Source organism: Cyprinus carpio, chromosome B18, assembly GCF_018340385.1.
Source record: "Cyprinus carpio isolate SPL01 chromosome B18, ASM1834038v1, whole genome shotgun sequence".
NCBI classification, from domain to species: domain Eukaryota; kingdom Metazoa; phylum Chordata; class Actinopteri; order Cypriniformes; family Cyprinidae; genus Cyprinus; species Cyprinus carpio.
The window spans coordinates 7,391,064-7,409,720 of record NC_056614.1 but is presented as its reverse complement, the minus strand read 5'-3'; the positions used below and the strand labels follow the sequence as shown (position 1 = coordinate 7,409,720).

General features: G+C 36.1%; 1 protein-coding gene across 1 annotated transcript; it reads left to right on the top strand.

Annotated features, from left to right (window-relative positions):
* Nucleotides 1-4,339: 4,339 nt before the first annotated feature.
* Nucleotides 4,340-17,649, top strand: acadl (acyl-CoA dehydrogenase long chain). The gene is made up of 11 exons (XM_042743675.1): nt 4,340-4,545; nt 5,376-5,549; nt 5,675-5,812; nt 6,318-6,492; nt 6,631-6,696; nt 8,255-8,419; nt 8,731-8,832; nt 9,262-9,375; nt 15,290-15,417; nt 15,904-15,990; nt 17,191-17,649. The coding sequence occupies exons 1-11, from the start codon at nt 4,454-4,456 to the stop codon at nt 17,282-17,284; spliced, it is 1,335 nt and encodes a 444-aa protein (XP_042599609.1). The 5' UTR covers nt 4,340-4,453; the 3' UTR covers nt 17,285-17,649.
* Nucleotides 17,650-18,657: the final 1,008 nt, after the last annotated feature.

The window sequence follows — 18,657 nt, the reverse complement described above, 5'->3', positions numbered from 1 at the left end:
TACCCAAAGCTGTTATAAAAATACGAATTTTAGTTTGAAGGGCAGAATTTACTGAAATGATTCTAATTTAAGAAGGTCTTAAACTAGAGAGCAGCATATAAAATCACTGGTAGATAAAATAAACATTTTATTAATTAGACTTTTGATCAAAAACTAATATCAAAAAAGCTATAAAACTTGTGAAAGTGTTCCCATATAATAGGGATAACCATCTTCACGATGCCATAGAAGAACCTTTTTGTCTAAATGGTTCCATAAAGTACCTTTAACATCTGAAGAACCTTTCTGTTTCACATAAGGTTCTTTGTGGCAAAAGAAGGATCTTCAGATTATTAAAACATAAGAAAGAGATGGTTCTTTAAAGAACCTTCGACTGAATGGTTCTTTGTGAAACCAAAAATGGTTATTCTATGGCATCGCTGTGAAGAACTTTTGAAGCAGTTTTTTTAAGAGTGTATGTTAGCAGAAAAATACAAAGAGAAAAGATCAAAGGACTAATTTATTTATTTTTTTCATTTCTCTTTGCTTGATTACTTTTGGATGCCTTCTCATTTTTATCTTACGCTTACTATACTTACAAACATTGAGTCTTTATTTCTAGTGTATATTTATTGCATAAATCTAATCATTACAGAAGTTGATGTATATGCTTAAAAGACTTTATATGAAAATATAAATATACATTAAATATGTTATACATATATAGACCAATGATTATTTGACATGACTTAACATGACTTAGATTATCTTGGGAGGTTGTGAGTTGCTCATGGTAAATGTGTTCTGCCAAACAGCTCATGATTGCCTCTGCAGGTCACACGCACGGGCTGCCTGTGTCAGTGCATACAGACTGTCAGGTGACATGACCTCAAATAGCTTCATTAAATGAACAATGAGTTTCCTTTCATGTATCATGCTGAGAACATTAAGCATCTGATTATTGAGAAATCATTATCAGCTTGGCAGATGCACATGAGATACACCCCTGTTCCCAAATTCTGCAAAACATTCTTGAATTTTATTTTATATTTAATTTAATTTAATTTTTTTATTGGTCAGTATATATCAGGGTAGGTTTATTTCAAGGTCAACTGTATAGGCCCATATAAAGTCTTATTAAAATTGCTCATTTATAATTTTAAATGAATGCATGGTGAACGTTTGTGTAAATGCCCAAATATAAGTTGCCATAATAGGAATTTGTCATTAACCTATAGACAGTGTTTTTCAGATTTCACTGAATAAGAACATGCTGTTTTGACTTACCAAATTTTGTACTGTAAATTTCACATCTAATATTTAATATATTTACTTTAGATATAAGCTAAAATGTTACTTAAAGGGATACTCCACCCCAAAATGAAAATTTTGTCATTAATCACTTACCCCCATGTCGTTCCAAACCCATAAAAGCTTAGTTCGTCTTCGGAACATAATTTAAGATAATTTGGATGAAAACCGGGAGGCCTGTGACTGTCCCATAGACTGCCATGAAAATAACCGTGTCAAGGTCCAGAAAAGGTATGAAAGTCGTCGTCAGAATACTCCATCTGCCATCAGACGTGCAATCTGGATTAAATGAAGCGACGGTAACATTTTTTGTAAGCGAAGAAAACAAAAATAATGACTTTATTCAACAATTCCTTTGTCAACAGTCTCTGTGTATCTCCATATCACTGTATGCTGCACAGAGACTGTTGACAAAGGAATTGTTGAATAAAGTTGTTATTTCTGTTATTTACTTGGCAGTATGGCAATGCATATACTTAATTTCATTATAAAAGCTAAATATAATTTAAAAGTATAGTTTCTACTTAAGATAATACATTTTGTTAGTCAATGTTTAATTTAGTTTACATACTATAAATGCAACTTTGAAAGATTTACATTTTTATTATGAAAATAATAATAATAAAAAAAACATCAACACTGAAAATATGATTTTAAACAAAGTATTTTTTTTCCTCTGTGCAGAGTGTTATTTAGACAAAACAGGTTTGAACAGAAAACCTTCATTTTCAATCAATAACACGCTTGTTTCTTCATGTCTTCCAACCATTCATAGGGTTCATTTGTCTGTGACCTGTCAAACTGTTTGTTTGGTGTATTGAGGGCATGACAGGGTTTGTGGGTACTGTACTATCATACGACAGGTTCTGTGCACCCACCACAATCTTTTCACTGATCTCAGAGCAATAAGGTTTATAGTGTTCTATATTTGTCTTAAAACCACTTTGAGATTTTTCAATATTTGCAATATTTATTTATGCTGATCAAGGCATCACCTTTCACTCTGCATAAGTCGATATGCTTCGGTTCATGTATGTTTGCAGCAGACAGCTCTGCGTCTGTGTGAAAGTGGGACAGAGGTCATTCGGCTCTTCTCTGTGAGTCTGAACACAACAGGCTCTTTGTTCAGATTCTTCATTAGCACTGCTCCACATGTTCTGCACTGCATCAGTCTCTCAGCCTGTGACACTCGTGCATCAGTTTCTGCATCATTAGGAAGACCAGGCTTTTCTTGTTATAATGCAGATTATATTGCAGCCAGTGAGTTGAGAATGCAATGAGACGGCACTGATAAAACAAAACACAAGGGTATTCACAAAGATGCAACACAATGCTTTAAAAAATATATTTTATGTACTTGCATACTCAGAAACTGCTAGTAAAATTCACAAATAATTACGAAGAAAATAAAGGGATTTTTGATGTTTTTATTATTGGGGTCCAGTAGAGGTCACTAATGTCTTATTTCTGTTGGAGAATAAAGGGAAAATAGAACGACGACGTGGATATTCTTACCTCTACTCCAAGGATTATGACACATCGTACTGAAATAGTCTTGAAATATGAAATGCTTTCATTTTTTACAATGCATTTGTACATCTATGATTCCTTGTTGCAATACTGAAGTGCTCCTGAGTATAGCGAAAATGACCAAATTAGATGTGACCTAGGATTAGAAAACAGGATGACAAACTGAACAAACTTCAACATTTTAATGTGCGTTAACAAAAGCAGTCTACCCTTGTTAGTTAGGCCTATCTCTGCTGTAGAGTGGCTAGCTGTTATTACAGGGGTTGGCTTGTTCCAGTTATCTGTTAACGTTAGTCTGCTGAAGGATGTTGTTACTACACCATTAAACATTCACTACTATGAAAAAGGCATTTCATTATAGGGCTCAGATGGTGTCGACAGTATACAATAAAACAGTGTTTCAGTGACATTCAGTGAAAAACAATTACTATCAAGACCAATTCAAGTGTTTTAATTTTTTAGAATGTTTTTGAATATTTCTAGTAAATAACACCCATACGTTCAGCTTCAATTTGACATCATCAGTGTTAGAGTAAAAGGACTCTTATTTTGACAGGTCTTTAGGCGGTAGTGATGGGAAGTCCGGTTCTTTCAGACAGTTCGTTTCAATGAACCGGTTCAAAAAATAAAACAACAACAACAATAAAAAAATAATAATAAAAAAAAAACAACAACAACAACAACAACAACAACAACAACAACAACGTCTTCGCGATGACGTAATGATATCAAATCTATTGTCGCGGGCTGGGATGAAAATACACATTCAAATATATAAAGTAAGTATAAAGTCAGTAATCATAACTTCAGTCAGTTAATAATCATAATCATGATGTAGCACCCAAATACAGTGACAGGAAGTGATTTGCATACGAGGATTTAAGTCTTGAAGATATAAAGTAAATAAATTAGTTGTCATCAGCGCAGAAACCATAATCCACTTAGTATATCCATTACGATTTATTTGTTATTAAATAAACTTACGTTTGGCCAGATTGCCCTTCATTCTATTTACTACAAACAAAATTTGTGAATGTGGCATCGTTAAGTAACAGTACAGGTATTTCATAAATCATCCCTTAGGCTATTCATATTAGACATTGAGTCTTCTTTATTATGGTCCAACATCTCTGACAAACCCATTTGGCCTATTAGCTACAAAATCTTCAAATGAACAAAGTACACAGATTAGATACATTGATCTTAAAAAAAAAAAAAAAAAAAAAAAAAAAAAAAAATGATAGAATTATGCTTCTCTGCTCGTGTTCATCTTCAGTTCTCTCTTCACAGCAGTTCAGTCAGTGTACTGTTGGAGTAAATGAATTGCTCCGCGATACTTATTTATTTCGACTCAGAGGGAGTGTCAGCCACGTTAAAAAAAGTGAATAATTCAAGTTATTTGTGGTTTGTGCTTACTGGAGATGCCAACCGGTTCAAACGATTCAGTCCGATTCGGTGAACTGGGTTAACCGGTTCACTCAGAAGAACCGGTTAAATCGAACGATTCGTTCGCGAGCCGGGCATCACTATTAGGCGGAAGTGTGCTTTCTTTATTTGGAGTAAAGTTCACGGACGATATTTGACCTGTCAAATATTGTGCCTCAGCTTCTAAGTTGATCACGTCCATATCAACATGTTCGCACTAAAGGCACTAAGGAGTTTTTCTCCTGCGACGAAAAATGTTTACTTGCGGAGTAAACAGGCGTTTAGCGTGACTATGTCGAGGTGAGTCTCATTTGTGCTGAACTTTGTTGTTTTCATTATCTTTCGTGTTATTTGATAGTTATGTTTCATCATAATTCACAGAAATAGTTCGTTTTAGTAGTTCTCGTTTTAGTTACTTGTTTCTCTGATGCATGAAAGGAAAAACAATGTATTTTTTATTTTTTTACATATGAAAAACATTTATATTTTTATTAGGTGTTGTTACTAAACATTGGTGTAAAAAAATAAACCTAAGCGCCTCTAAAAATATATTGTCTTTTAAAATAAATTATGTAAGGCAGCTTAATAAGGTCCTCCAAAAAGTTAATTTTATTATTTATCCTGTTAACCTTCTATAGTAAAGAATATGATAATATCAAATCCTTCCCCACATTATATGTCTGCAATAGAAAATATTTTAGAGTATTACCAATGTAATTAAAAATGTTGAATTTACATGTTCATAATGACAAATAAGGAGGTCATCTATATATAAAATTGTGGAAAAAAAAAAGTCTCATTGTAGTTTTGTTGTAACATAACATCCTGAATGGTTAAAAATAGCAAACCAAAAGGGTTAATCAGAGGGTTAATATGTGCATTTTCAAATGCCCCTGGTATCTTGTTTTTAAAGTATTTTTTTTTTTGAATGAAATGAGAATGCAAATAATAACAAAAAAGTATAATGGTATAATGCTTTTCCATATATGGACAGTTTTGTTTTTTATGGTACCTTGGAGTAATGAATATGGTTGAATATACAGTATTATTAAACGGGATGATATATCAGTGGTAATAATATATTTATAATATTTAAAGAACTATAGCAAAGGGGTTAATCTGATTCCCAGAATGCAGCATACGGAGGTCCAGCATGGGGAAACAGCAGCCTTTCGACCAGAAACGTCCATGGCCAAGACATTGATGGACATCGGCACCAGACGGATCTTCTCAGAGGAGCATGACCTGTTCCGTCAAAATGTGCGGCGGTTCTTTCAGGAGGAAGTTGTTCCGTATCACGCTCAGTAAGTCACCAGTGTGGTTCATCGCTCTCTCATCCTGAATATGACGTAATAGATACAGAATGCAACTGTAACAGATACAGAATGAAAATGTGTTTCAAAATGTATGCACATACTAATGCTTATAGGTGGGAGAAGGCTGGTGAGGTCAGCAGAGAGGTTTGGAAAAAGGCCGGAGAACAGGGATTGCTGGGAATATATACACTTGAGGAGCATGGAGGAATCGGAGGGGACCTCCTGTCTGCTGCTTTAGTGTGGGAGGAGCAGTGAGTAGCCCCGCCTTCAGCTGTCAATCATAGTAGCTCCTCCCTTACCTGTCTGATCCTATTCAGAAAAATTTTAAAACTCTATTTCTATTTCTATTTCAAATCATGAATGTGAATTTCAGTGGGACATCCCATAGGAATTTAAATTTTAATGGCGGGAAGAGGAATTTATTAAACTCGTCATAGTTATACAACAGGAGTTATGCAATAAAATATAAAATAAATTAATTGGACTGACTGTATCATCTCTGGAAATACCTCATCATCTGCTTGATAATTCATCTGATTTTAATCAATTCAGTCATAATTCTACTTCCTTAAATTCAAATTTAAATTCCAGTTCTATGTTCTGCTTGCTGTCTCAGTTCAAATTTAACTGGAATTTAAAGTGCATTTCAGTTTCGGATAAAGCACAACGCTGAATGTCTAGGATGTAGTTTTTCCCTTGGCTTTGTGTGTCTGTGTGTGTAATGTAGTGGGTGTTCTGGCTCTATTTGTGTTGTAGAATGTACTGTAACTGCAGTGGTCCTGGGTTCTCTCTTCACTCTGAGATTGTAATGCCTTATATCAGTCACTATGGCTCTAAGGCTCAGATTGAGCACTATATTCCACAGATGACTGCTGGGAAATGCATCGGGGCCATCGCTATGACAGAGCCCGGAGCCGGCAGGTGGGCTTCAGTGCAGGCATGACATTAAAGAATAAATTATACTTTGAAAGATACAAAGACACTGACTCCCAGGGTGCATCACATTTTCATGCCTGCAGAGTCAAATAGTGTACAGTCATTTGTTACATGTTTAATTTTCTCTCTGAAGGACCTTCAAGGAGTGAAGACATTTGCAAAAAAAGATGGAACTGACTGGATTCTTAATGGAAGCAAGGTATGAACAATGGCTTCTGATGCAGATAATTTTTCTATCAGTCAGTCTTTCAATATAACTGTCCATATAGCATCTATCCAACAAATTCAGTGCCAGCATAAATAAGTGACTTATGCAAATACAAGAAATGAAAGAATATTTTATAATAAAAAAGTAAAATAGAATAGAAATAAGTGGTTATGATGGTAATAAATATAAAAGCCAGACTAAATAAGTGTATTTAATTAAAATATACAAACTTAAAATTATTTTTAATTTTGGATTGAAATAGAATTAAACATGCTATTCAGCTTAATGCCAATGTTATAACAAATGATGTAGGAGTTGCAGAAGATAGTGATATATTTTTCTAATGCAAATTAAAATCATTTTAATTTACATTTAAAAATATCAATGTCTTATGCACCTCTCACTTCATTTGTTGTTACAGTGGGATTTAGTGTAATGACTGAATGGGGCATCAGAAAATATTTTAATTCTACTGTGTGGAACAGCTACATTTTTGGTTTTAGTTAGCACTCATGCAGCACAATTTTTAATACATTTTTGATGATTTATTGTATTCTTTGGTAGACTAGAAAGTAAAGCATTACAGTAGTAGTCAAACCAGTTAGTTATATAATCTTGCATCAGTCTCTCTATGTTGCTCAGAGAAAGAAATGTCCTCATTTCAACAATATTCTTCATATGATAATTTTTTGCTCCTTGATGTGGTTTAAGTCCTAATATATTTTCTTAAGGGGTCAGTTTCACTGTGAAACTTATCCTGATTGACTCACTTGATAACTAAAATACAGTTAGCAAGTGAGTCAATCAGTAGCATATAAAAATTAAAAAGTAATGGTCTTAAAATTGATCCTTGAGGTGCCCCACATAGTGTTTGAGTTACCATTTATAGATAAAAACAAAACAAAACAAAAAACAAAACAGAAATATGAGATAAACTAATAAAAAAATACACACAGACACACACACACAAAGAATCTAGTATATCAAAAGCAGCACCAGAAGTGAAGACTTGTTTTTATCAAGACTTATATGTCCTAAGACCTGACTGAAATATTTCTAATTTAGTGTTTGCATTTAAAAAGGGACTTGGCTGATTACAAGTACAAATAGATAGATAGATAGATAGACAGATAGATAGATAGATAGATAGATAGATAGATAGATAGATAGATAGATAGATAGATAGATAGATAGATAGATAGATAGAATAAAATATAAAAACAGGTGGTAAAATGTTTCCTTTCTTTGATAGAGATTTTATTAAATCAGTTTTAAAATCAGTGGCAGAATATAGCAAGCTGTGGGGAGTGATGTACTATAGCAAGTACTGTAGGTCTTCAGAACCCCAAAAAATTTAAAAAAGTAGCATGTTTGTTTTTGTTTTCCTCGCATAACAATCATAATTTAAAAATAAATAAATTAATATATAACTTACATAAATAAAGACTGAATCTTCTGCTGAATATTTGGTTAGTTATTTTCATTTGTTTGGAATTTTCCATCAGATTTTGTTAAATCACAGTCTTGTTCTTTGGTCACTTTCTCTCAGGTGTTCATCACTAACGGCTGGATGAGTGATGTGGTGATTGTAGTTGCTGTAACTGACCGTGAAGCAAAGACAGCAGCTCATGGAATCAGTCTGTTCCTGGTTGACAGTGGCACTAAGGGCTTCCAGAAGGGCCGCAAACTGGAGAAGCTCGGACTTAAAGCTCAGGTTCCCCTTCAAGCGTCCCTAATACATAACCTAATATATTAATACATAATATATATATATATATATATATATATATATATATATATATATATATATATATATATATATATATATATATATATACACACACACACACACACACACACACACACACATATATATATGTGTGTGTGTGTATATTATTATTTTGTAGAATTTATTAAAAATTTGTCTACAAGTTAAATTATTATATTATTATGTACATTATAATGTAATATAGATTAATAAAGAGGTCTAGTTATAAATCTATTTGGTATTTTTTTTCTGTGTAGGATACAGCTGAACTGTTCTTTGAGGATGTGCGTTTGCCCGCTGAAGCTTTGTTGGGTCAGGTCAATAAGGGATTTTATTATCTGATGAACGAGCTGCCACAGGTATAAGAGTGAGAGTACAAATCTGCTGCTCTCTTTTGAGTTTTCCTATTCTTATTCTTGATAATACTGCAACATATTTAATGGTTTGTGTGTGGGTAGTTGTATGATATATATTCCATATAATGTGTTTATAAACACAGTGCTGCTTTTTAGAAGAATGAAGAGAGCAAAAATGAGTATTATTTGTATTATTGAGTTAATCTCTCCCTATTTCTAGCAACCTGCTTTAGGACCCAATCAATTCCCTCTCACATATTGCCTCCGTCTGTAAAGATCTTTTGTACATGGATTGCATTGTCGGCATAAGATATCAAAATATTAGGGGATTAAGATTCTGGGAATTTGAAAAGCTCTACAAATGGGCTCAGACCCCATTATAATGAACTATAATATGAATAGGGAAAGATTTTTTTTTATGTCTTTCTACAGGAGCGCCTTCTTATATCAGTCATGGCTCTTGCCAGCTGCGAGTTCATGTTTGAAGAGACAAGGAACTATGTGATGCAGAGGAAGGCGTTCGGCAGGACCATCGCTGACCTGCAGGTAAATATAAAGGGGACATATTAACATTTTTTTTTTTACTTTATTTTTTAATAAATTGAAGGTAAGCAAGCAAACATTTCTAACACATTCCTAATGTTTGTTGTTAATGATTATAATTTACATTGTTATGGGTATATATTTAAAAAAACTACAGAAAAATTGTCCCTTTAATTACTAATCAATTAATCATTACATTTTTGTTATCAGTGTCATTAAAATACTGTTTTATCTTTTATAAAAGCTCTGCATCATTTGATTCTTCCACTTAAAAACACTGAAGCTTTTCACTTTTAAGCTGTGAATATGTGAGATACAGCTGTTCTCTCATGTCTAATGTAATTTTGACATGTTCCATTCTTTTTAATAGTCTAATTGCCTGCCTCAAATAAAAATATACACTGAAATATGATGAAAAATCTATTAGGATTAGACTGAAATAATTAGGAAACAAACTACATAAAAACTTCAGAGGGATTCAGGTTCTAAACACAGCAAGCAAGAGCAAAAGATTTGGTGAACTTTGACACATTTTACTCATCATTAGTTCTTCTGGAGATTAGTAGCCTATCTGTCCTGCTTCCACTTTATTACCTTATTGAGACTGGGCGGACCAAGTTTCTGAACACTTTATAGGCATTGTTGACATGTAACTGTGAACGGCTGTAGTTACTGTTGACATAAAACTAGCAATTTCAGAAGTCACAACTTGATTTTAATAAAGTAACTGTTTATATACAGGGATGTGATTTTTCTGTATAAATATGGATTTCCATATTTTCCGCCCTCTGAGGGACGACCCATGTGATTCGCGTAGATCCGAGTTTTTTTTTATTTTTTAGGGGGGTGGGGAGTAGCAAATGGCCTTAAACTATTACCTAAATAAACTGTGAAAAGAAACATCACGGATGGAATGGTCCTGAGAGCGCTGCACAGGCTTGCGGCACCATCTGCAGGACAGTTCAAAGCCTTCAAATGATTCAAAGCGCCAAATTCGAGCACAATCAGCACTGAAATGTGTTTCTCGAACAGGTGAATGGCGGTGAGAATTTGAGATTGCTAGTGCTGTCATGAAGTTCACAACGGTTGTGCTGTAATTATATAATAGCTGTAGTGTGACACGCTACATGTCTACTGTTACAGTACTGTTTTAGTTTTGATTCACTGTTACTGCTGCGTTTAGTTTGAGCCGCTTTAATTTACATTTGGGAACTCAACATTCATCATTAGAAACATTTAGAAATCTGTTGTTGTTTACAAAGAAGTTTCAGTGTCACATAATCATTCAGAAATCATTCTAATATACTGATTTGCTGATCAAAGACATTTCTCATTATTATCAATGTTAAAAACAGTGTTGCTGCTTAATATTTTTGTGGAAACAATGATACCCCTCAAACGTTTGTATAAGATTTAAAAAAGAGAAATTAATAATTTTATGCATCATGCATGAAAATGACAAAATGTGAGTGAAGACGTTTAAAATGATTTCTATTTAATAAATGCATTAACAAATTTAATTAATATATTTGATAAATGCAAATAAATGCTGTTCATTAAATGTTATATTTATCAAAAAATCCTGAAAAAAAAGTGCATCATCATTTTCACACAAAATATGAAGCAGCAAAATTGTTTTCAACATTGATTATAATCAGAAATGTTTCTTGAGTCAAATTGTAATGACTTCTAAAAGATGTGACACTAAAAACTGCAGAGTGAAGAAGAAAATACTGCTTTGCATCACAGGAATAACATTACATTTTATAATATATTAAAATTGAAAATAAAAATGTGTATTTGTAATAATATTTCACAATATTTCTCTCTCTCTCTCTCTCTTGCCTCTGGTTTTTTTTTTTTGATCAAATAAATTCAGCCATGATGAGCAGAAGATAAGTTATTTCAAAATCATTAATAATTGTAATGTTTCCAAACTTTTGGCAGGTACTTTAATAATAATAACAATTTTATATACTTTACTATAATATATTATACTTTATTATAATATATTATTATATTGTTGTCATGATTATTAAATGCTGCTTTTTGTTTTTTACAGGACAGTATATATTTTTACAATATAAGATATATCTTTTAATGTGCTAAAATATATATTTTTAATAATGAGTGCTGGAGGGCGTGACTTGTGGGCGTGGCTTGAGGCATGGTCAGATTTTCCTTCTTTTTTGTCTCTAGCTGATCACATGCCTGTATATAGTATGGTTGTTTTCATATATTTTTGAGTTATTTCTTTTTTTCTATTTAAAAAAAATCTTTATGGTATGACCTCTTTAAAAAACCCTTTCAGTTCTATTAAGTTCCCTTTCAAGGGAACTTCGAACTGTGTCCTCTAGGGGTTGCTATGGGGAACACCTCGTTGTGACCCGTGTCTGAAGCATACATTCAAAAACACCAACAATACGTTGGCCGGCGACAGCCCATGATGTCACTACCGGTGTGTCATAGTATGATAGCATAAATAGGCGCTGGGAGAACACGTCATCCTCTTCTTTGTCTTCACTGTTTTGTTTAAAGTGTACATTTTTGTGGTAAGAGAGATCTTTATTCCTTCATTATGGCAAGCACTAGCAAGGCATTTAGAGGATGTGTGCATACGTGTCATCGTTATTTGACACCTGATGACACACATTATCTCTGAGTCTTTTGTTTGGGTGAAGAGCATGCACTCTATGTCCTCGGGGGCAATCAGCGTTCACTGCGAGCGTTTTCCAATGAAGAAGGTCCGCTCTCGTTTGTCTCTCTTTTCGAGGAAACAGGGGCATCCATCTGCTCCCCGCGGTTCAGGACCCGCCGCTGCTGAGGCACGGAGGAGAATGAGCTTGTGGGAATCGCAGGTGGATCTGGCCGATGAATTTAGAGAGGGGCTTTCCCCTCGAGAGTGAGCTGCTGGAGGATGATGATGATTATTTCATTAACATCGTCAGATCCAGGGGCCATTGCTCTTTTGGGTTCAGCCAAGGAAGAGCAGGAGATGTCTGAGGAGGGTGAAGAAGCTGAGCCTGAGCCTTCCCAATCCTCCTGCCCTGCGTATGATGAGCTTTTGGAAGTTATGGATCGCGCCACGGCGAGGCTTGACTTGCTGTGGAAGCGGGCCAAAAAGTGATGTCGCGAGGTCTCAATGAACGTTATCTTTCTGACCATAACCCTCCAGCTCAGGTGAGCCTTCCTTTTCTTCCTAATGTCCATAGAGAGATCGAGAAGGAATGGAAGAGGCCGTTTTCCTCACGCATCCATTGATTCCAGCATACGAGTTTTGCCGACATTGAGGCAATGTGCGTACCTCCGTCGAGCGGTGGTTGAAAAGTTCTGCGAAGGCGCGCTCAGTGGCCTTCAAATCCTTCATTCCACGAAGGTCCAGGTCTGAGCCCGAACAACACAGGGGTCCTGGCCCGTCTCGGTCTGAGGATCAGAGACAGGCACAGAAGGCTAGTGTATGTAAATGTGTATGTGTGTGTGTTTGTGTGTGTGTGTGAGTGTTTAAAGCGCTGGTGGTTGCGTGTATAATCCATCTGCAAGCTTTCTTTGCAGTGTTTTCCGAGACCTGTGTGTTTCTGTCCTTTTCTAGAGAAGGTCCTCGGTGAGCACCGCCCTTTGCTGGATTCAGAAACCGGGTGCTCAAGTTGCAGTGTTTACCTCACTCGTCTATGTTGTATCCAGCCGGTATGATAAACCGGGTTCCGGCTTCATGCTTCCTGGATCATGTGGCCAGGTCACAGGCTTCTGCGGGAGCCTTCTTGATCATGAGGCCCCCGGCACGGCACTGCAAAATTTCACCAGGATATCCCCTCTTGCTGAGGCATTGAGTGGGAAGTATAGATGGCATTTGCGAGAACCTTCTTGTGTAATGCTGTCTCAAGGCAGTGCTCCCCTCATCTCAGAGGGTTGTATTTGAGCTTTCCTCTCCCATTTGGCTCAGTCCTTCTGGGCATCTGTGAGCAGATGCTTGGGAAGCTTTTAAATCCATGCTATGGTAAGTGCACATGCTAAGCTTTGTGCACTTTCTGAAATCCACATAGTGGTAAGTGTGCACACTGGACTCGTTCCTTTCTCTGAGTTGACTTAGACCCCAGTACCTCGGGCTTCACTCATCCAGTATGTCTCTGTTGACACACTTTTGAAGCATCACTCTTCTCACCATTGAGGGTTATTGTGAGCACGGTGCTTCCTTTCAAGCGCTCGAGTTCTTTCCCCTTCTGAGGAGTTGGATTCCTCACTCTGTGACTGTTCTCGTGGTAGTATTATCAGTGCTCCCCTTTATCAAAGGGTTGCCTATGAGCACGCCACTCCTTTTCCGAATTCAGAGTTCTCCTCTCACGTGACAGTTGAGTTCTCTGTTTTCCAGAGCACCTGAAACCGGCAGCATCAGGTGAACTAGGCCCTTCCTCCGCCTCCCTGATGCGCTGAGTTTTTGGCTAGCTTGGAGTACACTTACCCTTCTGCTTTTTAATGATATTTCCAGCATAGGTCGAGCCACCCTCTCGATTGAGAGCTGGGTGTGTTGTTCCCTCAGCAAAGTAACTTACTGCTAGCCGTTCCAGCATTGGAACATGCTGTAGGTCAAGCCCACCTCTCGACTGCTAGCCAATCCAGCATTATACCATAGATCGAGTTGATGACTTCTCAAACATATTGTTCTTGGGATGCACCATTTCCATCTATGGGCTGCTCTTTCAGAGTGCCACGAGGGCCCCTTAGAACGGTATCTTTGAAATCCATGTTATGGTAAGTGTGCACGTGAAGTCTTTGTACACTTTCTAAAATCCACACTGTGGTAAGTTTGAACGCTGGTATTCTAAAATCCTGTATTGTGAGGGCTTCGTGCGGCAGCTTCGTGCCCTTTCTTGAGTTGGTTAAAGCCCCGGTTCCACCTTGGGCACCACTCCACCTATGTATCCTCTGGGTACCTACTTTTAACAGGGTGTTACTACTATATATCTTCACAAACAACTCACTCACCAATCTCACCCACAGCAAGCGGTAGCCTCTGTGTGACAGGCCAAGACTTAGTATGATGCTGGGCTCTTGGTCATATCCCCTTAAAGGAATCTATTCCTGATTCCAAGCCATGAGCTCTAACCCCGGCTCAGGAGTCTGGCCCTAACAGGCAAGTTGTTTGGGGTATGTAGCCTAGGCCTTTGGCCATAGGGGATAATGTCACGGACAGCTGTCTTAACGTCCCAGGGGCAACTCCCATGGATATGGTAGAGTTGGTACTTAGTGCTCACCATGGTTTCTGGTATGCACTCCCCTCAGCATGGTGGCATGGGTATACCATTTCTCATAGTGACCCCTAGAGGACGCAGTTCAAAGTTGCCTTGAAAGGGAACGTCTCGGGTTACTTATGTAACTATGGTTCCATGAGTAGGGAACAAGACACTGTGTCCTCTAGGTTTCCTGCCATGCTTTGGATGCAAGCTTCAGAGGAAGAAGTGGATGACGTTTTCTCCCGGCGCCTATTTATATTATAGTCGCACCGGTAGTGACGTCATGGGCTATCGCCGGCCAACATATTGTTGGTATTTTGAATGTATGCTTCAGACATGAGTCAGGACGAGGCGTTCCCCATAGTAACCCCTAGAGGACGCAGTGTCTCGTTCCCTACTCAGGGAACCATGGTTACATAAGTAACCCGAGACGTTTCTCACAATTAGTTTCCTCATTTGTTTAATGTGCTTTTAACCTCACGTAAGGCCATGGCCACACACTCACTTTGTAATTGTATCCCTCCATCCTGCCTGCAGTTTGAGACAGATGCTCAGAGAAATTGAATAAGCTCCATTACACTGTTCATTTATACATATGGATGAGTAGAATCAGTGAGGGCTAAATCAGGTTTGCACTAATAAAACCTCATTATTATCAGAGCTATAACTGATCATCTACCGTCTTTCAGGTGGTGCAGCACAAACTGGCTGAGTTGAAGACAGAAATCTGTGTAGGTCGAGCTTTTATTGACAGCTGCCTTCAGCTCCACAGTGAGAAGAAGCTGGACTCAAGCACAGCGTCTATGGCCAAATACTGGTGAGACTTCTGATGATAAAAAAAAATCACAGATTTTCGGTAGCTAGCAGTGCCTGTTCAGACAGCAAATCGGGGCAAAATCTAGGAAAATGTCATTTAGTGTATTCTAGCTATAATGTGATTTTGTTATGATCAAAACGTTTAAAAATTCTCATGGTTTGCTGATGTTTTGAAATTTGAATCTAACTGATTGAATCATCCAGATCACATCTCCCCTCCACGTGTATTTTTATTCAACAAGTCGTTTCACTTAGAAATGCATCACAGTACAACATTAATGTCAGTCGCAGTTTCCATTTCATGCTGACTGATTGTGAAAATAATGGCAAATAACAAGAGATTTTAAAAAGCGCTGCCGTTTAGATTTGTTTTATGTAAAGCTTTGCATGCCTGATGAAGTCTATAGAAAGCACCACTTTTCTTGCATCATTTTGCACACTTAATGTTATACCAGTATTGTGTGACAAGGTCTTTTTCTCTCCCTAGGGCCACAGATTTGCAGAATAGAGTTGCTACTCAGTGCCTGCAGCTTCACGGAGGATGGGGCTACATGTGGGAGTATCCGATAGCCAAGTGAGTAATAGTCACTGAGAAGTGTACGATCAGCACTGATGAGCATTTGCACTTGTAACCAGAATTCTGTACAATATTGGTTCTGTGACAATAACGCCAAACAGATGATCTCCACCTAAAAATGAAAATGGTCATGTCATTTCAAATTAATTTCTTCTTAATCAAAAGGAGAAATTTACATTGTCAGTGCTGCAGGAACGTGATTGCTATGTATTTATACAGATTTTTGTATTTTCCTTCATAAAGTATGTGGACAATGTGAATTGCATTAATCTGAATCAAATACTTTTAAAATGCATGCATTTCATGCATGAATGCCATAACTTTGGGGTGCCATCTATTTGTGTGAGAAACTCTTTAAAATTATGTCATTCAGTGAAAATCATATTACTTTAAGGAGCTTGACAGCTTGTTTTTCCTCTATTACCTTGACTGTTATTCTAGTGTCCAGCAGAGAGCGTGTTTCTCTCAGCTCTGGAGCTAAAACTGGGTTCATTTGAATGGCCATTTATAGAAGACCTTCTGTGTTTTGTGAAACACATTTAAATATTTTTTTCCATGGAAGCTACAGTTTGATTATGATTTCTGATTAGTCAGTCTTGATAACTACAGTGTGTTATATATTTGTATATTTTCTTGGCAGCAGATGTATCCTGTGTAGGTGTAAAATGCCTCTTTCAGAACCTCCCGGAATATTCATACATGACCAGTCTTTTTAAATCTGCTATATTGCTTAGTACAATATAAATACAGCTTTTAGAGATCATCTAACCCCAAAACGAGATGAATATATAATAAAAATATATATGTTCCAAAAAAGATTTTTTCTTCCCAAATTCTTATTTTTGTAATAAAAGATGAGTACATTTCTGGTCCTCATTACTTTAATGTAAGACTACTTATATATTATTGAAATTGTGAAGTATTCATAGATATTTGCAGTATCTCTTATGTGTTTCAGTAATGAGAGTGAATTTTTTCCTAATGATAATAAGAATTTGAGGGGAAATGTAATTGCCATGATAATGTCATTATGTAAAAAATCTTAATGGTCCTAAAAATAGGCTTCAATTAATATAATTTTGAGGTGAAATATGACTGGAACATTCTTGAGATTCACCCACCCGGATTTTCAATCTTGACTCATAAATAAAATGCATTTGAAACAGTTTAATGATTATCTCATGTGCTCTCTTTCAGGGCCTTTGCAGACTCCAGAGTTCAACCCATCTACGGTGGAACCAACGAGATCATGAAAGAACTCATCTCGCGCAACATCGTTAGTAAAAAATAAATGCAGGGAATATTAAAAAAATAAGGGTTTGATTTGGTGCCTCTTATTTCTGTAGCTGGAGCTTCACTGATTGTTGATTAGAAATATGATCTCAGATGAGTTATTCAACGCAATACAAAATGTTCATGTCATGTGAAAGTCTGCTTATATCATGTGATGTCTGCAGAGAGAAGGTCTGTTCTGTTTGTGACTCTGCGCTGTATGTATGGATATTTTAAGCAGCATTTGCCTTCCAGGTGATCAGTTTGCACCACTAAATGCAGAAATGTATAAATTCAGATGCTTTTTGGGTGATTTGATTGTTTTGATATGTGAACACCAACTTTGCATACTACTAAATCTTTATAAAGATATTCCTAAAGATGGCTCTTATGTTTCGTCCTCTAACAATGTGATTTCTCTTTTCTTCAAAGACACCTTCAGGATACAAAAAACAGTCTCTGAATTTTAATCATGCACTGTTATGATTTGTGTAAACAAAGAGAGTCTGTCTAAGTGTGTGTGTGTGTGTGTGTAAGTTCTTGTGTGCTTTATGAGTCTTTGGCTGGATGGCGTGTTCATAGTGAGTCATGGAGCAGAGGTGGGTGGTCTGTGAGAGTTAGTTGGTGGGTGTTATAAAGAGATTAAAACCAGAGTGTTCAACTCTCTCTCCATCCCGCCTTCTTTCTGTCATGGGTGTAATTATAGAGCAGTTTTCCTTTTATTCAAAGATATTCAAATATAGAGGCGCGCTATGAAAGTTCAGAGTAACTATATATTAGACAGAGGAGAGAAAATCGTCTTTCAAAAGCAAGTTTGACTGTCGGTCAGAAGATCAAAGTTATGGCCCACAAATAAATCGTTCTGTTGAGCTGATATGTTTAATGAGTCGATCTTAGTGTTTCGAAAAGCGTTTGTAAATCACTAGTTTATGAGGGAGAACAAAATGGAACAAAGCACAAATACTGGAACAACAACAAAACCAAAAACAACACAAAAAACAAATACACATTTACAGAGACAAATACAATACAACAACAAAAAAAAAAAAAACATTGTGATGACACCATTAAGCAATAATTTATTTCATCAATGTACTCATCTTTGAGTGACAAATCAAACCAACAGTTGCTAATCGATTCAAATCGTCTAAATAAATATATATATATATATATTAGTGCTGTCAAATGATTAATTGTGATAAATCGCATCCAAAATAAAAGTTTTTGTTTACATTATATATGTATGTGTACTGTGCATATTTATGTATAAATAAATGCAAACACATACAGTATATATTTTGAAAATGTTTACTCGTTTATACATTTATATATTTATATTCTTATATTTTATATTATATATAAATATAATTAATATATAAACATAGCATATTT